This window comes from Phyllobates terribilis, unplaced genomic scaffold, assembly GCF_046119375.1.
Source record: "Phyllobates terribilis strain yellow unplaced genomic scaffold, ASM4611937v1 Scaffold_5__5_contigs__length_657084704, whole genome shotgun sequence".
In the NCBI taxonomy this organism is placed as follows: Eukaryota; Metazoa; Chordata; class Amphibia; order Anura; family Dendrobatidae; genus Phyllobates; species Phyllobates terribilis.
The window spans coordinates 205,785,527-205,809,521 of NW_027362765.1; the positions used below are offsets into that span (position 1 = coordinate 205,785,527).

The window sequence follows — 23,995 nt, forward strand, 5'->3', positions numbered from 1 at the left end:
ATGTCCGCAACCGGGTGCAGTCTTTGAAGAAAAGTAAGGTGTCCATTTAACCAAAACAGGGAGACGTAACCAGGTAGGGGTTTGTCCTGCCCCGAGTCCTTAACACTCTTTAGTCCGTCCTAGGTTACGCTCCAACTATGTACAAAGGATTCCCGGTAAATCCACCAAGGACTCCTAAAAATAACTAGAAACACATAATTATACACAAGCAACAATAAACAGGTAACCACAAATAAAACAATTTATACACTTCAAATCCTCCAACGTGCGGGTAACTGGCCCCTAGTGGCCCTAGTGGACCTACAGAGCTGACTGTCTGGCCCTGAACTACAGGGTGTAGGAGCTGTTAAGGGTAAACTGGGCAGCGGTCTACGGGCCCTTTGGCTCACTAGGGATATGGCAGGCTCACTGCAAGCAGAGGGTTGATCCAACTGGTCTGCTGGTGTGGGGTCTTCTGCCTCCTGGACCGGCTGTTCTTCCAGCTCTACCTGTTGCTCCGTAGGTGCTTGGGATGCTGGTTGGAGGAAGGTGAGTACGGGTACCACAACTGCACCATTGACTTGAGTCCAAGACCGAGGGAAGTCTCCGAGCACAGTACTAACCATATCTTCCCTTTCCTCTACGGGTCGATGGTCTTCTTGTTCCTCTTCAGGGTTCCGTAGCTGTTCAGGACACTTCTTCAGGTGATCCCGGGATACAATGGCTATGGTCTCCCCTCCGTCTTTACTGATGGTACAGACTTTCGGGTTCTCGTGGCTTGAGGGCAGTACGATGTACGGGTCCTTCTCCCACTGGTCGTCCAACTTGTGGAGCCGCCTTTTCCTCTTCAAGACCTGCTCTCCGGGTACCAGGGGAACAGCGGGAGCATACTGGTTGTAAGTTTTCTCTTGTCTTTCCCTAGCTTGACAGAGACTTCGCTCCACGCTCTCCTGTACTTTCCGGTACTGCTGCTGCCTCTCTGTGTCCCAGTCTGCTTCTGGTGAAGTGTCCTCGGGTGTCAGGACTCCCATCTCCAGGTCAACAGGTAGCTTACCAGGCCTTGCCCTCATCAGGTAAGCCGGGGTACAGTTGGTGGAACCTACCGGGATGTGGTTGTATAGGTCCACCAGATCGGGCAGCTTCTCAGGCCACAGACTGCGTTCTTCCAGGGGCAACGTTTTCAGAAGATCCATTACCACCTGGTTCATTTTCTCACAAAGTCCATTAGTTTGCGGATGATAGGGTGTCGTCCTTATCTTCCGGCAGCCATACAGATTGCAGAATTCCTGGAAGACCTCCGCTTCAAAGGCAGGTCCCTGGTCCGTCAGCACTTGGTCCGGGTACCCGTGTGGACGGCAGAAGTGCTGCTGGAAGGCTCTAGCTGCTGTTCGAGCTGTTAAGTCCTTGACGGGGACGACATCCAAGAACCGGGAGTAGTGATCCACGATGGTTAGTGCGTAAACGTAGCCACTTCTGCTTGGGGTCAGTTTTACATGATCCAAGGCTACCAGTTCCAATGGCTGCCGGGTGACGATGGACTGCAGGGGAGTCTTCTGACTGGCACGGTCCTTCCTTCTTAGGTTGCACGGGCCACAGTCTCTGCACCACCTCTCGATGGTTCCCCTCATGCCTACCCAGTGGAACCGCCCGCGCAGCAGGAACTCCAGCTTCTTCCATCCGAAGTGTCCAGCCCCGTCGTGGTATGCCTCCATCACCATGGCTGCGTCTCTCCGTGGCACCACTACTTGCCAGATTAGTTCATGCGTCCGGGAGTTAACCATTCTGCGGCACAACTTCCCCTTGTAAAGGAACAGTCGACTTTTCTCAGCCCACAGTTGCTTGGCTTCCTCCGGAGCGTCTGGGTCAAGGCGAGCCTCTGGCCGAGTCAGCATCTCCTTCACCAGTCGGACGGCAGGGTCACTGTCTTGCGTTTCCTCCCAGTTGTAGTGAGGCAAGGGGTTAAACGTAGCGGCTTGCTGACTCCTTACCCGATGGGAATACTGGATAGTCCCATGACGGTGGAACGCGGGGAGTTCAACTTCTTCCAGTCCCTCTGGATCTTCTCCTACGTCCGGTAGGTTTGGCAACCTGGACAGGGCGTCCGCGTTGGTATTGGAGCGTCCTGCCCGGTATTTGATTGTGAATTCGTAGTTGGACAGACGGGCCATCCATCTCTGCTCTAGGGCACCGAGTCTTGCCGTGTCCAGGTGTGTCAACGGGTTGTTATCCGTGTACACGGTGAACCGGGAAGAAGCGAGGTAGTGCTTAAAGCGTTCGGTGACTGCCCACACCACTGCCAGGAACTCTAGCTTAAATGAGCTGTAATTCTCAGGGTTTCTCTCGGTGGGTCGCAGTTTTCGGCTGGCGTAAGCGATTACTCGTTCTTTCCCCTGCTGGATCTGGGACAGCACGGCTCCTAGCCCGATGTTACTTGCGTCGGTGTAGAGGATAAAGGGCTGGCTGTAATCAGGGTACGCCAGGATTTCATCCCCCGTGAGGGCCATCTTCAGCTGGCGGAAGGACTCTTCTTCTAACTTCTCCCATCTGAAGGGTGGCTTCTGGTTCTTGGCCTTCCGGGACTGGCCTATCAGGAGGTCCTGCATAGGAGCTGCCTTTTTGGTGAAACCGGGGATGAATCTGCGGTAATAGCCTACCAACCCGAGGAACTGCCGCACTTCCTTTACACTGGAGGGACTTGGCCATTCCTTAATTGCGGTGATCTTATCAGGGTCGGGAGCCACTCCATCAGCGCTCACCACGTGTCCCAGGTACTGCACCTTTGGTTTCAGGAGGTGACACTTGGAGGGTTTCACCTTTAGGCCGTAGCTTGCCAGAGCTTCGAACACTTCCGCCAGGTGGTTCAGGTGGTCCTCATACGTCTTGGAATATACGATGACATCGTCCAGGTACAACAAGACCGTCTCGAAGTTTCTGTGGCCCAGACAGCACTCCATTAATCGTTGGAAGGTTCCTGGTGCGTTGCAGAGTCCGAACGGCATGCAGGTAAACTCGCTAAGTCCCATCGGGGTGGTGAATGCGGTCTTCTCCCGGTCCGCCTCTGCTACAGGAACCTGCCAGTACCCACTAGTGAGATCTAAGGTAGAGAAGAAGTTAGCAGATCTTAAAGCAGCCAAAGACTCCTCTATCCTTGGTAAGGGGTACGCATCCTTGTGTGTGATACGGTTGATTTTCCGGTAATCTACACACATCCTCATGGTGTTGTCTTTCTTTTTGACTAAGACTAGTGGAGCTGCCCAGGGGCTACAGCTATCCCTGATCACCCCAGCCTCCTTCATGTCTCTAAGCATCCCCTTGGCGTGTTGGTAGTGTGCAGGGGGTACGGGTCGATACCTCTCTTTTATGGGAGGATGGTCTCCCGTGGGGATGTGGTGTTCTACCCCCTTGACTCGCCCGAAGTCTAACGGGTGTTTACTAAACACTCTCTCGTACTCTTGAACCACCCGATAGACTCCCTGTTTCTGATGTGAGGGAGTGGAGTCAGTACCCAAATGTAGTTGCTGACACCAGTCCTCCATTGTTTTCTTAGAGCCATTACCTTCCTCCGGGTGAGATGGAGGCAAGGGTTCCACAGATTGTATAGCATTTTGGTTAATGGTATATAATTTGGCTACCGTGGCATACCGGGGCAGGTACACTTCCCTCTTCCCGATATTGATTATGCGAACGGGCACCCTCCCATGGCGTACATTAACCACCCCCCGTGCTGTCAAGATGGTGGGCCTACTGTCTGAGTAAACTGGTTCTACCATTGCCTGGTAATCTCTACCTCTCAGACCAATAGCTGCCCGGCACCAAATCATCATTTCACTTTTTGGGGCAATGGCAATAGGGAAAGGGTCACACATTCTCACGCTACCAATCTCACCGCCGGAGAGTTCCACCTGTTGCCGTCGCATCAGTGCCCGGATCTCTTTTTGGAGCACTCGCTGCTCGCCGGAGCTGGCGTTCTTGGCAACCTGCTGTAAAAGGAAAATCACCTCTGCAAGACAATTTTCAATTACATTAGTTCCTAGAGTTATCTTTGGGTGACTCTCGTGTTTGTCAATGTCTACAATGATCAGTCCCTGTGCTGCCAGTTCAACTCTACCAATTTTAATGGTCACCTCTTTAAATCCGATCTGTGGCACGGGCTGACCATTGCTGGCGATGATACTCAAGTCGTCGTCAGGGTAGCGGGTAATATCCGAGTCATTCCAGTACTGCTTGAAGAGCACGTACGGGATGGTGGTGACCTGTGACCCGGTGTCCAGTAGGGCACTCATAGGAATGCCATCCAGTACCACAGGCAAGACTGGACGTCCTCCCACATATTTGTCGCGCCAGTTTGATGGGCCTGATGATCTTTTTCCTAGGGGTTGGCCCTCTACCCTAGGTTGTGCCAGTTTAAAGGACAGTACCTTGCCATATGTCCGGGTTGATTACAGCGGCGGCAGATGGGTCGTCCGTCCTCGTTGTATCGGTCGCTGGGTCTTCCTCTGGCCGGTGGGGTCCTCATTGGTCGACGCCACGGGATGTCCTCCGGTCCGGATGCCAGCTGGATCTTCCCTGGAGTGGAAACCTGTAAAGACTGCACAGTTCGGGTTAGCGCAGCAACGCTTTTAGCTAGCTCTTGGACCTGATGGTGCAGGTCTGGAGCCGAGTCATTGTTCAAAGCCTGCGCATCAGCTCCCACAGGCCCTGTCGACAAGGGCGCCGCCTCCTGGTGGTAGGTGGTAGTGGGGCGTCTGTGGGTCACAACGCCACCTGGTGCCGGTTCTCGGAGCACCCGGATGGCTCTGTCCTTGAACTGTGCAAATCCCAGATGAGGGTCCTGTAAGGCCATTGCCCGCAACTGGGTTCGGTGGGCATTGCAATATAAACCCTCTATAAATTGTTCAGTTAACAGCCTGTCCTCGTCTCCCACGCCGTCAGGGTCGGTCTGCTTAATGGCTCTCAGGGCCTCTTGTAGGTTCAGGGCATAGTCCCTTATACTCTCATGTGCCCGCTGTTTGCACCCGTAGAATCTAAGCTTGATCTCGGCTGAGGTGCGGGTATCAAAGGTGTCCCTCAGCCGGGTTAGTATCCCTGCGACAGTCCTCCCCCCAGGTGGCCAGGACTTTACCTCCCTTTGGGCTGCCCCGGTTAATTGGGCCACCAGGATGCTTACTTTTTGCTCTTCTGTGAGGGGGTACACCTGGAAGAGGCTATCCAGTTTTTCTCTAAAGTCCTGCAGGGTATGTGACTCCCCTGAGTACTGGGGTAGCCAGGCTGCCCCCGGGATATAGGGCATGGTGAAAGGCATGACCGCAACAGCGGTGGCGCTGGCGGGGGTTGGAGCGGTGAAGCTCTCCTCCGTATCCGACATCCTTCTCCCCCCTAGTGGACCGTGGCCTACCTTGCGATGATCCTCTTCCATAGGCCGCGGCTCCGCAGTGGATCGTCAGGGTTGAGGACCTTCCGTCGCGCTCCTGTGACGTCGGCGTCTGCTGGGCTCCTTCCAGGACCTTACGCAACGTCCGGACGTGAGGCGGGGCTTCAGTTCTCGCGCGTTTTCGGAGTCCACGCCCCTCTTCTTCCCGCGCGGCGTCCCCAAGATGGCGTCCAACGGCGGGAAAACTCCACGGATGGCGGGAAGAAGGCTGAAGATGGCGCCGGATGGCGGGAATCTTCACCGATGGCGGGAAGAAGGCTGAAGATGGCGCCGGATGGCGGGAATCTTCACCACAGGTAAGTTTTAAAAGTCTCTTTTTCAGGCACGCAGTACCCGGTGGTTGCGGGCACGAGATCCTGCCGACTACGCCAAAAGTTGACGCACCCCTGGGCCTGTGTCGCACAGCGTTGCGCATGCGGGAGCTTACCCGGAGCCGGATCTGTTGAGGGTTGTAGTCTCGTGGCGGTGACCCGGTCCGTGCCCAGGGAGTCAGACTAAGTGGCGCTGTATTAGCGGTAGATGTTGGACGACTACACCACCCGTTGAATGCAGCGAAGGAGCTGCCGCTGCAGGGCAGACCGCTGAGGCCGGTGGTAGGATTGTGCAGCGTGATAGTATCACCCCCAACGGGAGGGGTATGGCCTCAGGGCAGCCGACGTGGATGATGGGGTAGCAGAAATCACTCAGAGACGATGCGGTGTAATTCAGGGTCTTTACTGGTGATAAAGATAGACCCTCCCGGAGTACTGGCTAGCGATCGGGGCCTGGTCAGTCCTTGAGCAGATGGGATCTCCCCTGGCCAGGCGGAGTTGTAGGCCTCCCAAACTAACGATACTCTTCTGGCTACCTTGCTAGAGGCGGGTATAAGTAGCCCACGTCCCTGAGTGTACCGTGTGGTGCTCACCCATATGGCCGGTGACTCGGGGCCTTCTAGTAGCTTCCGCTCCACGACGGCGGTGCTGGTCCCACGCGTGTGACCGTGCCTTCGGGTTTCTGGGCCAGAGGACCTGCAATCCCCTGCCGGTCGGTTTCTGCTGCTGGATAGGAGTTAGTCCCCACAGCCTCGGACTCCTGGTCCGGTGATAACTTCTCAGTCAGGGCGAGCTCTGCAGCTGCCAGCCCCTGACTCTTTGTAGTACTGCTCCCACAGAGCTCCTGATGTCCTTTTCCTATATCTGCTTCTCTGTCTCTACTTCTTCTCTACTCACTAACCCTACCTCAGCCCTAGGTTTATATAGGGGAAGTTCTTCCCCTCCCAGGACTGGGCAGGAGGTGTGGCATGCATAGGATCCCTGACCAAGAGACCTCCCACCTGCTCTCAGACGTAATATCTCTATCACTGTGGCAACCAGACCCCTGGGGTGTCACATTAGGAAAGCTACATTACATTTATCACCAATGTATGAGTCTCTGTGATACATTTGGCACATCTAAGCTTTCTCATTTTGACACTATCAGTAAATTTGCCTTTTTAGTCTGCTAAAACCACAGCACAGTATTACCACTAACTTCAATATCAATATCACCATTGACCTTAAATTGTACATACAGCCCCTTCCTATACCGTATCCTAACGGACAAATCAGACTGATCAATACTGAGCCCACCTTCCCTTCCATTACTACGTTCCCCTCACGTGTCTGTAAATTGAAATTAGTTTTTGTCTGTACTATTTAATGAGGCTGAGCAATTACAGAGAACAGCTTCCAAACGAGAATGTTTGTGGAAAACAACATGTGCATAATTAGTCCTTAATGAGCCATTGTGTGTGTGGTATTTTTTTCCCTGTTAAACGTGCAATTAAATTTATAATGGTTTATAAGATGTAAAATAGCGTGAAAAGGGAGCAAGTGGATGGAGTCTGTACTTTTAACCCATTCCATGCCGGATTTTTCTAAATCATATTTTCTTTACTATGTTTACACTGATTGATTGGAAAAAGAATCAACATTTCAGCATGAGCTTGTTAGACGAATTAGCCACTCTTGTAATACGCATCAAGAAATATAAATTACATTAAATGAACGATAACATCAATTAAATTCACAAACTCACAAAATCATTTTGAAATTTGAATCTTCATTTTAGATTTGTGGAAAGAACAAACTGCAAAAACTAAAAATGGGCCAAAATCTCGAGTCCAAAAACACAGATTGGCTAAAGATTGATCTTCCTGACTAGCTCCAGTTTCCAGGTCAAGACATACCATATTTTTTTGACCATAAGACGCACTTTTTTCCCCCCAAATTTGGGAGGAAAATGATGGGGTGCATCTTATCGTCCGAATGTAATTTACCGGGCAGTTGAGGTGGTGGTGGAGTGGGATCGCAGGAAGCAGTGCCCCTCCCTCAGGAACCCAGCAGCAACAGAAGCAGTGCGATGCTGCAGGCCTGGTATCGGCGGCCAGGCAGAGCTTTCCCGGTGGCCATTTTCCTGAATCCATGGGCCACATGCGCAGACTGGGATCTTGGCTCAGCCGAGAAGTTAATTGCGCATGAGCCGCCTCTGGCGGCCATCTTCCTGGAGCCGTGGACCTCGGGGAATCCCAGTCTGCACATGCTCCTGCTCGGGCGGCCATTTCCCTGTAGACCATGACTTCAGGAAGATGGCCGTCGGAAAAGCAATGCACTTGGCTCTGCCTCACCGCCGACACAGGCCCTGCAGCATCTCACCGCTTCTGCCGCCATTGGTTTCGTGAGGGAGGGACTCTGCTTCCTGTGATCCTGCTCCACCGCCGCAACCCCCCCGGAGCATTGCTCCACTTCTGCTGCTGGCTTCCTGAGGGACCATGCCTCCTGTGAACCCCGCTCCACCGCCCCCTAGGTAAGATACCTATTCGGATTATAATACGGACCCCCATCTTATAAGAACATTTTTTTTCCTATTTTCCACCCAAAAATTTGGGGTGCGTTTTATGGTCTGGTGCATCTTATAGTCCGAAAAATATGGTAGTTATGGCAAAAGGGGCAATTGTCAATGGGCTGCTACTTAAAACACCCAGATCCAGTCAGTCCTAGACATATGGGCCAAGAAAGGGTTGTATTTATTAATTCCATCATGCTAACCCTTGTTTTTCCAAAAACAGTCTTTGAGGAACAGAGATGTTTCCCCAAATTCATTAGATTGACGTTGGGCCTTTTCAACATTGGAAATTAGTGCAGACATTTATATATTGGTTAGGTTGGCCACATATAATGTTACTCGGGAGCACAGGCACATGAATATGCGTCTACCATCTTTACAAATATCTCACTTTTTTAAAATCAGGAGGAGAGCTTATAACTCAGTCAAGGATTATTATGTATGTAGCTATGGAGTGTGGCCAATCCTTCCCGCCAAAAGTGGGAACTTTCCTACACACATAAGGCCCAATTCATCAATGCGTTTTCACCAATTTTTTGGCATTAATACCTCTCAATTAGTGAATTTTTGATTTGTGACACATTCATCAAATGATTTGCACCTTCTTTAAAGTTTTCTTTTTAGTCGTTTAGTTAGTTTTCTGATATTTTTACATCAATGGAGCTTTTTCAAATGTTTTAGACTGATTCATCATGTGCAATTTTTTTTTAAAAAGTTGCAAAATTTGACACAGATGTACTCCATCCCTTCCCACTCTCCCAGAATGATTTTATGTATGCCAGTTATTTTGTGCCATTTCGCAAAATGTTTGACTTTTTAAGAAGTCAAAACACGAGTCAAAGATAGAATAAAAGAGCATTTTTTATTTTGCACAAAATTGACGTGCACCATTTTGAAGAATTTGTGCAAAAATCAGCAACAAAAAACACAAGACAAAAAAGAAAAGCGAATTAAAAAACACAAATGATGAACTGGTGCAATAATTTTTTAATAGTTTAATTCTAGTAATAAACTACAAAACAAGTAAAATTTTTTATTAATTTTGCAGTGAAGAAATTTCCTACACTGACATTCTCTGATCCGCACCTTTAGATAGCAAGCAACTTTTTTTAAAATGCTAATTTTTCTACAAGTTTTACATTATTAAAATCATCAAATATCACAGTTTAACCATATTTTAGACGTATATTTTTACAAATATTTACTAATGCCCGGATTATACCATGTTCCAATAATGCCGTTTGATTATACAACAAGAACCCTTCCTGAGGACCCGCTATTTGTACATTTCTAGAGCATGTAAATAATCTTACTATACAGTGCCTAGTTAAAAGTATGGAGACCAAACGGCAGTCCGATATTTTCCAAATACAGTTGACTAAACTCCAGTGCTATGCGGGGCTGCCACCACCATTTACCATAAGTGTAAAATGCTGTATAGTGCCCCCCAATATATGTATCAAAAAATACCAATATATAATATATGTTTTGCTCATTTTTTCATACATATTGTTTTGCTGCAAGCTTAAAGTAAGCTTAGAAGAGATGAGCAAATCTCCCGAAATTCAAATTAGGCATACTTTTTCAAATTATGCCAAGAAATTCGATTTGCAGTGAGCTTATGAGATGCAAAGTGAATTTTACTTATTAAGGTCTGAGGTCTCTCCAGATCTATAGAGATTAATAGATTAAGAGCTAATCCATGCAGCTTCCCGCCTGGTCCTCTAGTTCTTTTTTAGGTTCCTCCACCATGAAGATGCCTCCACATGAAGCCTATCACCATAGACCACCACCAGTGTAGACCACTGTGAAGCTGGAAGAGAAAAAAAGCACCTATAGAACAACTGGATGATCGGGTGGAGAGTTTTGGGGAGGGACAGGTGAAGGCCGGAAGAGGTAAGTATTATATTTTTTATTTTTTTAACCTCTTTCTGACCCTTTAGAATTTAGCAAAATTGCAAACAGATGGCCACCATTTTACTAGATTTGCCCAAAATAAATAGCAAAAAATTAGAATTTGGGTGATTTCAAATTTTTGATCAAATTAAACTTTGAATTTCTATTTGAATTGAATTGCTCATCTCTAAAGTTTAGGTACTTCCTCGTTTTACACTTATTGTCTTTTGAGTAGATAACAGTTCTTGCTCATATAATTGACCATAAAAAACATATTTTCCAAATCACAAAAAATCTCACACCAATACTGATTCTCACTGTTGCCTTTTCTAGTAAATCTGTAATACTTATTGTCAGAGGTCAAGGGTGATGTAGGTGATGTTGACATTTGCCCAATGTCACCAACAATTTGTGGAGTATCTGTGCCAGGGGAAATATTTGATACACAATGAGAGTATCATAGCAGAACTGCTGTAATAAACATCTTATAAAATTGTCAGCCTTTACATTTAATACATAGTAGGCCTGAGGACAGAGATCCAAAAGCCTCTCACAGCCACATAAAACACAACTAACATAAATGGCCAATGGTAGGTGGTGGCCCTCTTGCAAACACAAACATGACAGATTTTTCCTGAAACAATTGAGAAAACTTCTTGGGAGGATAAACCAATGGGCAATTGTAATACCTAATTTGGCACATTTATAATAATAGCAAAAGGAAAATGGATTAGTAAATTGAGTCAGTGTGTGCACCGTATTTATGAACTTGGACACCATTTTTTGCATGTCATTCTTGTGCGCTTGTTTGGTAATGTGGAATATTTCATTTGTAAAGTTTACATAAAAATATTTGCACATGAAACATGCTAGGTCCATCAAGTCAATGTGAATAGGGGTTTTCGTTGCGAATCTGCACAGCACAAATACTGTATCTCTCATTTTTAGTTGCAAACTTTGTATCAAGAGGTGACCTTAGCCAATTAATTACATTTCTTCAACAACTGTAAGGGAGTTGTGGATACATAAAAATGTGGAAGATTGGGAAAATCGATTAAAGGGCCAATTAGTAAGTTCTCCAATAATTCAATATATGGAAATTCTGATTATTCTTCGATTCCACATTACAAATATTAAAGTATTGTATAATACTAACATACATAATACTTTTCAACTACAAAATTTGTATGACTTGGACTCTAAATGTGAACCAAAGAACACAGGAGGTAGGGGAAGTTCTGCTATGGAGCAGGGGTGTAACCACAGGTCCTGGGTCTCTGCCTCGACCTGGATATGTAGATACAAGGCTAGGGCTGCGATCTGGATCATTGCCCCAGGTTAATAAAAGCTTAGCTGTGGCTGAAAGACAGAACACTAAACAATTGGTTATTTGAAGGTTTAAAAGAATATTATCCACGACAAAAAGGTGCCACTTACACTGCATCAGATCACTTTAAAAATGACAGAAAGGCTCTGGCCATGTCATATCATTTGATGCCTAACGCGACTTTCCTGACACTTTGCTTAATGTCACTAAATATAATGGTTGGGTGCTACCGGTTCAGTGAGGGTGCTACCGGTTCAGTGAGGGTGCTACAGTAGTAGTAGAAATCCACCCAAATGTAAAGAAAATAACCACTTTGCCAAATGTGACCATCATGCTACTTTGATAACAATCTCATGCTGCTTTGCTAATGACTAATCTTAAAGGGGTTGTTCACTACTTGAACAACCTGTTTTTAACCCTCCGTCACATACAATAGGCCTGACAGGCACATCTCTTTTATTTGGCGGGAGTTTTGAAATGTTTGTATTTCAGAGTTATTAGTTTTATGTTAAGTAAATGTTTTTTTTTTGCACCTGATTATGTGCAGTCTCTTTTATTACATCCCTATGAAGGTCACTGATCACTTTTAGAGCACTGAAATTGCAAACATTAGATATTATAGGTATTTTTCTAGCCTGCGCCTGACAGTCACATTGTATGTGAACTTGTTAGAACCGATATTGTATGTGACGGAGGGTTAAATGAAGTAGACCCAATTGTATAATAAAAATAACATAAAAATGCATCAGCGCCATTCCAGCATTGTTGGCAGAGTCTACTGGGGTTCATGTGACATTGTTATGTCATGTGAGTCTTGCAACCAATCAGCAGCTGCTATTGGGCAGTTGTGCTCTCACTTCTTCCACTTGTCTGAAGCTTGTCCAAAGGAATTAAGAGGGCACCATCCCCATTGTGGATGCAGGGCTCACATGGCATAACAACGTAATGCAAGCCCTGGAGACCTGGCCCCAACATCGTTGGAATGGCGCCGGTAATGGAGGTGAGTATCTGTTATTTTTATTTTACATGGGGGACTACTTCAGTTAAAAATGGGTTGGCTAAGTAGTAGACAACCACTTTAACTTTCCAATGCATCAATTCAAATGGGTTGGTCTATGAGAGCCACCAATGGGCTATAGGCTATTTCCCCAAATGGAAGCTAAGACTCCTAAAGTGGTCAAATAGGCCAGTGTGGTGATCTGGAAATAAGCCTTGAAATCCCATGAACATCCTACTTCTACCATATAAACGCTGTTCTAGCTAATTTGTAAACTAGAAATACTAGACGTTTTGTTGCAACGAGAGATTTGTGCTCACTAAGCCATGTACAGTAATACAAGCACCTGTTGCATGGAGGGTGGTCTTATAATTGTCAGGATTATAAGCCTAGATATTAATGTCCCTCATCTAGAACTCCCAAAGACTATTAATGTTATTTTCAGCCTGTAATTCTTGTAATAAAATTGATTAAAGTCACAGCCTTGGCTTCTCCAGTTCGTGATTTAAGGAATCTGAGGAATTTCTTCTGAAGTAAAAGCTTGATACAAAGTATTCCCTTCTATAATAATTTGCTTCATCTGCCTATTTCACAAGGATGTTAATAATGGATTCTATTCAATACTGGCCAAGTGTAATATCTAACCTTGGGTTGGACAAGAAACCATTTATCTACTCCCTTTCTACCATACTACATATGTCACTACCGAAAATATATTTCACTGATTACAATGAGTGATTGATCATTCTTATCCCCCTTATGAATTTAGTTTTCTATATGTTTAAATTTGTGTCCTTATATCTAATTGTATCAATTTGTTTAATGTATTAACTTATGAAGATGACATGTTGGCCCGGGGTACATTGGAACTAATAGCTGTCAATAACGGAAAAGTTAAAGGACTCACTAAGAACTCTACTAGAAAAAAATGCATTCTACTCTATCCATAGTCTTATTAAAGAGATACTTTTAACCAATAGATATCACAAGATCACCAAATTCTAGAGCCACAATGCTCTATGTGTTGCTCTGCCATATAGACTTTTTATTACCATATGCATAAGGCCTGGCATACAAGAACATCCATGTCTAGCCTACTTCTTACTGCAGGTCATACTATAACCAGCAGTGTTCTTTGATAGTACTTAGATAAAAAATTCCCAATGTGCCTGAAACTGTGCAATTATATGGCAACAACCACTAATGTGTTGCGATTCTCTACACTAGAATTAAAAGCAATTCACTGAAAAAGGCTTCAAATCCAAAAAAAAAACACAGAAAAAAAGTAGCCATTCTTACCAATACCCGGTAACAATACTAATGCACGTCAGTATTCAGTAGGCCCTCATGATAAAGGCGGATTAAGCCCAGGTGCAAAATACTGATAAAGCAACCACTCACACACCTATCCTCCATGGCGGAGTGGTTGCCTAATATTATACATGCACATGGATAAGACTTGTATAGGGTGCCGGTCATACAGATACATGTAGTGCACCATGCCAGCCTACAACCTATTAGTATCGCCCATACTATTATATTTGGCGAGATGCCCAGCACTACATAAGTACACCTCATAAGGACCAGCACCCTATTTTTTCTCACCAACATTACAGGTACTGGCTGTATCCTGCAGAAAATAAAAAAAATACTTGAGGTATTAGTTAACATTTTGGCCAAAATATGCAAGCTTGCAACCCACGTCAAGGGTCGGCATTATCTTGCAAGTTCAAACAGTAAAATTGTAAGCAATTTACCGAAAAGGACATCAAATCCAAAAAAACAGCAGTCCCTTTCTTCATGATGATTTTTTGGATTTAATGTATTTTTAAGTGAATTGCAACTAAGGTACCAAGCTTAGATCACCATGAAACCTTGAAGAAATTTACGCTTGTCAATAGAATTCCAAGGTACTCCGTTGTTGTGACGGTAATATGGACTGTAAATGTGAGTACGACAGATAACAATGATCTCATACATATGGAGCTGCAGTTATGCCCTTGTTCATATCACATTTATGGCCTCAATTTGATGTATACCCAAGGAAAAACTCCTGACATATACGTCCAAGAGACACCACATAGGGCATTCTTCACCCTAAAGGCTCTCATGTTATGAAAGCATTTACCGCCTAGTATATAGTTTTTCCTGGATACCATACTTTTTTGAAGTTCTACCATAATCTGAGTAATGGATGATCATGATCACTGATTAGGAGCTTTTTCAACCTAAAAACGAAGGTGAATGACGTGATGTGAACCCTGCCTAAACCTCTAAAGGCGCCAATTTAATCTCTGTAGAAAACTGAACCATAACATAGCCACATGTATGAGGCCTGACGCATTGGCATATCTCCGTCTCTTATGATGGCAAACTTAGGCAACCTTTTGAGAACTGAAGCAGTGGTCATATTAGTTTTCACCCATCTTTCCTACAAACATATGAATAAATCTTGAGGAACAGTTTTCCAAAAATGTTTCCTTATTTTTTTTTACTTTTTGAGGTCTATTGTTTTTCACATAGCAGTACATACAATATGAAGAGCAAACAACAGCCAAATTCCTAGGTCACGTGTCCTCCACACCTATGTTATTGAGAATACCTAAATCTTAGCTTCTGACATCTTTGTCCGTCAACATGAGAAAAAGGTTTTTAATTCATATTTTTGTCTTGTAGTTTGATGGGGAGAACATGTATATGAGTATGAATGAAAGTAACCAGGACTTCCTTTCAACAAATCAGGTAGGTTCCGCTCTGCTTCCCTTGTCACACTTGTGGTATGGTGGTTATAGATAATGGTAGATGTCAAGATCCTCCAGGCTTCTTATGTTAACTGGAAAGATGGGTGAAGCTGATGGAAATCATCAGATTATACTTCTATAGTCAAGGTAATGTCATTGACATTGTGTATGCAGAAGCCACTGATCCTAATGTAATTGTCCTTATAACCTTACATGATCTACAAAGGTAACACTACTGATTGATAATTTCACTGCTATTTATTAAGCTTTGAGAAAAAACTGTCATGTCTGGTCATGTTCCTACACTCCAGTTATTATCCTGGTTTGTAGTACAATCCATTCAAGAAAGAGCTTGTAAAGGAACAGAAAACATTGCCGCTTAATTCCAAAAATCGTGCCACAACGGATTGAGTAGATTATTGCAGGTCATCCGCATTCAATTTAACCCCTTAAAGAGGACCTGTGACTCTTATTTTATCCCTGCTGCTCCCCTGAATGTGTCGCTTTTTGTTTTTTTTTAATTGTGCCATATGGTTCCAGAGATAGGGACCTTTTTATTCAGTGCTAATTTCCTGGGGACGTGTCTTCAGGCTGCTCTGCGTTAGTACGTTGTGACACGCCCCCTTGGAAAGACCATATAAAAGTGTCACTAAATAAAAAGGCCTATATCTCTGGATCCTTATGGTTGATTTGGAAAAAACAAAAACGACATAGTCACGGGAGCAGCGGTAATAAACTAAAAGCAAAAATTGGCCACTTTTGATTTTTTGTCAGGTCCCCTTTAAAGGTTTTTTTTTTCCGGGCTGAAGAGAAAACTGTGCAGTCATTTTGCAAGTCTTACCCTGTAGGCGGTCAGGTATCAAATAGAGTTTCAGCCACTTCTCTTAATGTTCTATGAGAGAAGCGGTTAAGAATCTAGACAAGACGGTTATTACGTATGCATACTGTATTAAGTATGAAAATTGGAGACATGCGGCCATCTTACCACCCACTCGCAGTACAAATACAGAAGAATTATGACAGTATGTGCAATGCACCCTGTCACGATTTGCCAGTCTGCAGTCACATAGATTGACTACAGAATATTCTTTTCAACCTGGAAAATACCTTTAAAGATGCAGCCAATTTTCAGTTTTGCATTTTTCATTTTTTCCTCCCTTTCTGCTAAGAGCCATAACTCTTTTACATTTTCGACAAAATAGCTATATGAGGGCTTGTTTTTTGCACAGTGAGTTGTATTTTTGACTGACATCATTCGCTTTACCATATAATTTACTAGAGAATAGGAAAAAAATATCCAAGCGATGAAATAAATGGTTTCAAAAACTGCAACGACATGTTTTTTTACTTATTTTAAACGTTTTTTACAACATCATTGTGCTATGAAAATGACATGGAAACATGATTCTCCTGGTCAGTAGGATTATGGCAATATCAATCATGTATAGATTTGTTTTCTTTATATGGTGAAAAAAATACAGGATTTTGTAAAAAAAAATTAGTTTGTATTGCCATTTTTCAAGACCCATAATTTGTTTTATTTTTCCATCACTGTGTGGAGCAGGTTCAGCCCCTGAGCCTGCTTTATAAACTCTAACCTCCAAGATGAATTTATATACGTCATGGAGCGTTAAGGGATTAACAGAGCTGAGCTGCAATGCTAGAGTTTACCCTTGGACAGGTGTGGCGCTGTTTTGCTATGCTGTACAAACCCCTAACATTGTAGACTATGTTGGTGCTATATGAGGACTAGTGGAAAAATGAAAAAGTGCAGCCTGGATTTTCCTAAATAATAGACTTGGAGGGTGTAGCTTAATAACTTATGATTATGACCTATGGGCGGAGGTGAAACAGGAGGATATAATCTTTTTACAGTCTAGGTAACCTAAACAGAGAGAAATTACATACAAGAGCCGCCATCTTGGTAAACAATTCGTTGTACCTACAGCTAGAACCTGAAGCTCCATGCACCATCACCATTACTGTGGCTGTATTGATTATGTAATACGTATAATTTATTGCATTATTACAATGAGAGACATAAAATATGGTTAGTGTCACTATAAGCCTTCCATCCCCATCCTAATACCAGCTGAATTGCTGGCACATATCTTGTTATTTCCATCCAGATAAGTCACGGAGACAGCTCCCCCTTTCTCAGCGCACATTATGGCAGCTTTTAGGGCAGTCCATGCCTGAAGGAGAAACACAAATTATATAATTTTACCTATTTAAATCAAATCATGGTGACTGCAACGCAGAGTGAGATTTTCCGTTCCAAGCAGACGCCGGCGGTAATGAAAGATGACATGCAGTCATTGAGCAGTGACCTATTGACCCCCTTACAGAGCGAAGTGGGGGGGACACAGGGGGATATAATTTGTGTGTGACTGGGATTGTATACGGAAGCCTGCTATTGTTTAGGCTGCACAAAGAGGGGCCTTTTCTGAAGAGTTAGAGGATGAATGGAGTGTGCAAATAATTGTGTCACTCTGGGCTCACAGCCATTGGAGGATTCCTGATGACAAAGCTTTAATGGTCTCATACAGTGTTCCCACTGAGGACCAAAGGTGCGGCCATCGTTCTATGGAGTTAAATGCCTATTTACTCTTAACTAACATGAGTAGAACTACAAAACTTCATTAGTAATGGCCACTTCTGTATTTCTGACATTAATAACACTTTGCACAGAGCAATTTCTCCTACAACAAGTGGCTGAAAACAGCTTTTGTTGTGTTTTCTGTAGGCCCCGGCTTACCTCCTGTTCTGTGTATTCTCCCTGCATTGATGAATGTAGTGTTTTGTGTATTACTATAGACTTTACTGTATTGTGTTGTCAGCTGGTTTGTTACTATACACGCTGCACCTTGTTGGGTTCCCTTGCCACCTTGTCCCGCACCCCTTCCTCCCCCATACAAGCCATGACTTTTGTACTTCTCTGTTCCATACCCCAGTCCGGTCCATATAAAACTAGTCTTGTGTTTTTCCCCCATTACTGTCTGGTCATCGTCAGATTGATAATGCTGCAAACATTGAAGATCTAGAGCCATGATACATTTGGGTTGCAGTAACAATTTTTGAGTGCCCTAAGCTCAAGTTTTGTGAATGCTGTAACTGTGAGTAAAAGCCAATGCGTCCAAAGGCATTGGGTAAGTACCCAAATAGTAAGTCTGCACCCCCTAGTTCACCACAAAGAAATATTGCTATAGTAATAATATTATTCCTTATCAAAAGTACTCTATCAGTCCTTATCAGACTTTGACTATATCAGCCTTACATTCCTAATGCCGTCTTGAATATTTACATTGCTAATTTAATTGCTCTCTTTCCTTTTGTTATTTTACTCCCCCTCCCCCACACCCCCACACTGTGTATACCAACGGGTCTAATATGTGATTAACAGAATTTATCATTGAAATCCCATATAGTAGTAGCTTAAGGGAAGAGGTTTTTGATTGTGTATTTATCACAGTTCCACTATAAAGGGGTTTTCAGGTGTAAGAAGAAAAGTTTGCAGTCACTCTATGTGACTGCATACTGACGAATCGTGACAATGTGTGATGTGCACACTTTCACGATTCTCCTGTATTCCTCCTGCAGGTGGGCAGTCACATGACTGCATGTATGCAATTTGCATTCTAATACCTGCGACTAGACTCTCCACTACTTTTCAATATTCTAGCGGAGGAGAGTGAAATTACAAACATGCGTCCACGTGATCGCCCACCTGCACATAAAATACAGGGGAATCTTGACATTGCAGAATCGTGACAGTGTGCATTGCTGACGGTCTGCAGCCCCAACCGCTTTAATATTCATTATGACGACATTAAAATGGTTATCCAGGACTATTTAATTTTTTTACTATGTACCTAAGAACTAACATGCAGGTAGTCGCCAACTACCTACCTGCTGTGCCCGGCGCCAATCTCTGCAATCAATAGTAACCCTAAAATGGCTGATGCGAGGAACCAGGTGATTATGTGAGTTACTTAGTAGCTATATGGTTACTATTGAGCTACTAATGTGAGGAACTTACTAAAATAAAAGGCTTATCCAGATAATTAATAAAATGTAACAATTTTCTGCACAAAAAATAACTGTTTAGCTGCTTGGGAGAACCAATGGAGCATCTGCGCTTTCAGCAGGAGATTGAAGAGGTGAGTACCGAGTAGTGATTTTTTTAATTTTATTTTTTGAACATTTGCAACTTTTTCGTGTTCCTCACGTCACATTCCTCACATTAGTGACCCCATGTGTTTTACATTAATGTTACTAATATGAGATACATGTAGGTACTAAATTAGTAACCCCATGTCCCTAACATTAGTAATCCAATAGGGTGAGGGGGGTATATTAGTTTTAAAATTCAGACAGCCATAAAAGTGCATGAGAGATAAGACCAGATCACACCACTGAAGCTGTGGTAGCAGTCATTGCCGGGTACAGTGACCCATTCCCACCAGGACAGTGCCTCTCTGCCTCCACCTCCATCTTCTCCCTTTTTCCATTGCAACATAGGGAGACTATGAGATTGGCTTCAAAAAGGTTCTGCAAGGCCAAAATGTCACTTTTGATTATTAATATTATGCCTTAATAAAGGATAAGTCTTAATTTATATCCATTTTGCATTGACTTGGAAACTCTTTTATCTCTATGATTACATGGTGACAAGGGGTGGAATATCTATCTACCTATCCCATATCTATCTATCTATAAGGGGTGGAATATCTACCTATCCCATATCTATCTATCTATAAGGGGTGGAATATCTACCTATCCCATATCTATCTATCTATAAGGGGTGGAATATCTACCTATCCCATATCTATCTATCTATAAGGGGTGGAATATCTACCTATCCCATATCTATCTATCTATAAGGGGTGGAATATCTACCTATCCCATATCTATCTATCTATAAGGGGTGGAATATCTACCTATCCCATATCTATCTATCTATAAGGGGTGGAATATCTACCTATCCCATATCTATCTATCTATAAGGGGTGGAATATCTACCTATCCCATATCTATCTATAAGGGGTGAAATATCTATCTACCTATGCTATATCTATCTATTTATAAGGGGTAGAATATCTATCTACCTATGCTATATCTATCTATCTATAAGGGGTGGAATATTTACCTATCTCATATCTATCTATAAGGGGTGGAATATCTACCTATCCCATATCTATCTATAACGGGTGGAATATCTATCTACCTATCCCATATCTATCTATCTATAAGGGGTGGAATATCTACCTATCCCATATCTATCTATCTATAAGGGGTGGAATATCTACTTATCCCATATCTATCTATCTATAAGGGGTGGAATATCTACCTATCCCATATCTATCTATCTATAAGGGGTGGAATATCTACCTATCCCATATCTATCTATCTATAAGGGGTGGAATATCTACCTATCCCATATCTATCTATCTATAAGGGGTGGAATATCTACCTATCCCATATCTATCTATCTATAAGGGGTGGAATATCTACCTATCCCATATCTATCTATCTATAAGGGGTGGAATATCTACCTATCCCATATCTATCTATCTATAAGGGGTGGAATATCTACCTATCCCATATCTATCTATCTATAAGGGGTGGAATATCTACCTATCCCATATCTATCTATCTATAAGGGGTGGAATATCTACCTATCCCATATCTATCTATAAGGGGTGAAATATCTATCTACCTATGCTATATCTATCTATTTATAAGGGGTAGAATATCTATCTACCTATGCTATATCTATCTATCTATAAGGGGTGGAATATTTACCTATCTCATATCTATCTATAAGGGGTGGAATATCTACCTATCCCATATCTATCTATAACGGGTGGAATATCTATCTACCTATCCCATATCTATCTATCTATAAGGGGTGGAATATCTACCTATCCCATATCTATCTATCTATAAGGGGTGGAATATCTACCTATCCCATATCTATCTATCTATAAGGGGTGGAATATCTACCTATCCCATATCTATCTATCTATAAGGGGTGGAATATCTACCTATCCCATATCTATCTATCTATAAGGGGTGGAATATCTACCTATCCCATATCTATCTATCTATAAGGGGTGGAATATCTACCTATCCCATATCTATCTATCTATAAGGGGTGGAATATCTATCTACCTATCCCATATCTATCTATCTATAAGGGGTGGAATATCTACCTATCCCATATCTATCTATCTATAAGGGGTGGAATATCTACCTATCCCATATCTATCTATCTATAACGGGTGGAATATCTATCTACCTATGCCATATCTATCTATCTATAAGGGGTGGAATATCTACCTATCCCATATCTATCTATAAGGGGTGAAATATCTATCTACCTATGCTATATCTATCTATTTATAAGGGGTAGAATATCTATCTACCTATGCTATATCTATCTATCTATAAGGGGTGGAATATTTACCTATCCCATATCTATCTATAAGGGGTGGAATATCTACCTATCCCATATCTATCTATCTATAAGGGGTGGAATATCTACCTATCCCATATCTATCTATAAGGGGTGAAATATCTATCTACCTATGCTATATCTATCTATTTATAAGGGGTAGAATATCTATCTACCTATGCTATATCTATCTATCTATAAGGGGTGGAATATTTACCTATCCCATATCTATCTATCTATTTATCTATGTACAGTATCTATGTATCTATCTATCCCATATCTATTCATCTATCTATCTACCTATCCCATATCTATCTATCTATCTATCTATCTATCTATCTATCCCATATCTATCCAGCTATCTATCTATCTATCTATCTATCTATCTATCCCATATCTATCCAGCTATCTATCTATCTATCTATCTATCCCATATCTATCCAGCTATCTATCTATCCCATATCTATCCAGCTATCTATCTATCTATCTATCTATCTATCTATCTATCTATCCATCCATCCCATATCTATCTATTTATCTATCTATCCCATATCTATCTGTCTGTCAGTCTGTCTATCCCATAAATTACTTTAATAAGTAAAATAGAAAATGCAAAGAAAAAGAATTCACAATCTACACTGTGGCTACATCCCCCACAACTTGCCCAAAGCGGAGCGCGAGACTAGCTTATAGACACAATGCTGCCGTGTTTACAACAGACAAATCTGCTTCCTTCCAACAATTCTCAAAGAGTTTGAATCTCAGGAAATGTCGCTTTCTCTTGATGAACAATAACGGAACATTTATTAGAAGACCAAAATACACTGTGGGTTTAACTGCAGAAATCTTAAGGAGTGGGGGTATGGGTACTAGTAATTCCTGCAGCAAACTTTACTTCTTGAGGAGTTAGACTTTGACTTGAGACTTCGATAGCCTTTGTGAATCATAATTCTGCAAATACGTGGTGGGGGGACGGACATGACTCTGTTAACCATTAAGTCTAGATTGGTTAATATGATTAGGGTAAGGAGTACCATTGACCAATCTAATAATCTATTCACATTTGCCTTGTGTGTGGTCTCATTTGTTGATAGAAGTAGCTATATCCAAAATATCAGTGATCGCCACATCTGGTTCTGAACTTAGATAGTCTGCAGGCACCATCTAGTGGTCACCAATACAGAACGCTAGGCCATCCAGAAGAGCAGGCTACGGTAACATGAAATATTATGTTTTGGGGTTTTCTGTCTGAATAAAGGTCAGAGTACTTTGTCCTCAATTTTTTTTTTTAGCAAATAGTCTTTTCCGATATCTCCTTTGATTTGTTTTTATGACCTAGTCTGATGGAGAAGTCTTTTTATTGACAAATTCTAAACCTTTCTTTCCGACATGAGCGCTGCAATATGTTAAGCCTGGCCAGGCAAAAGTGAACAGGGTCATCCCAACATATTTCATCTCCTGAAAGCCATCCTACCACACAGTGTAGATATAAAGAAATAGTCGGCACTCCGTAGTCCTTGTTAGTGGTTGGTGGTGCACGTGGAGAGATAGATTGCAAGCAAAGCGGAAAGATCCCGGCAATTGACAAAAGCCTGTAAGGGGCTGAAACGTTTTGTTGTAGTTTTCCTATATGTGGAATAAATTAATTGATCATATACACGTGAGTGCCGGGATCTTTCTACTTTGCTTGCATCCTACCACACAGATCTTGCACGGTAAAATCCAAAATACATTTGAAGATTGCACATGTGAGAACATTTAATACAAGCAGGGGTATAGCTATAGGGGTATAGACCTAATAGCCACACTTGGTCCTGGGGGGACATAAGAAGACTTCACTATTATAAATGACACATGTTAGGTTGGGATGGGATGGGGAAGGGTTTACAGATTTTAGATAACCTCTGGATATAGCCTTCAGACTCCATTAGACATGCGATCAGAATGTAGAACTTGACTATGAAAGTTCTCTATAGGTTTAAGATATTTATGGTGGCCTACGGGTGTCCTATAAGATTGGGGCAGATTTGGTTTAGCAATTATTTCTCTATTGTACTACAAATATAAGAGTCAATAAACCATTGACCATCAATGACTGTGAACAAAACAAAGAGAACCAATATATAGGAATAAAGATTTGAGTGTATGATAATGACATTCTAATACTTGTCACCACATTTTACATTTTTAAAGGTATCTCTTAGACTCGATGAAGCTGGCGTACTTACTTTTAAAATCAACAGGCACCTATAGAAGCGTCACTTGTGACACAGAATGGCAATAGTGCTGAGTTTTATGAGTAAGG

General features: G+C 42.9%; 1 protein-coding gene across 4 annotated transcripts in view; it reads left to right on the forward strand.

Moving 5' to 3' along the window:
• TOX2 (TOX high mobility group box family member 2) overlaps nt 1-23,995 on the forward strand; it is a 146,052-nt gene that overhangs the window by 38,068 nt on the left and 83,989 nt on the right. For 2 of the 4 annotated variants that reach the window (XM_073683744.1, XM_073683746.1), the window contains exon 2: nt 15,169-15,234. The exons of the other annotated variants lie outside the window; for them this stretch is intronic. In XM_073683744.1, coding sequence (XP_073539845.1) covers nt 15,169-15,234 — 66 coding nt within the window. The remainder of the gene's footprint in view (nt 1-15,168; nt 15,235-23,995) is intronic. 4 annotated transcript variants of the gene reach the window in all.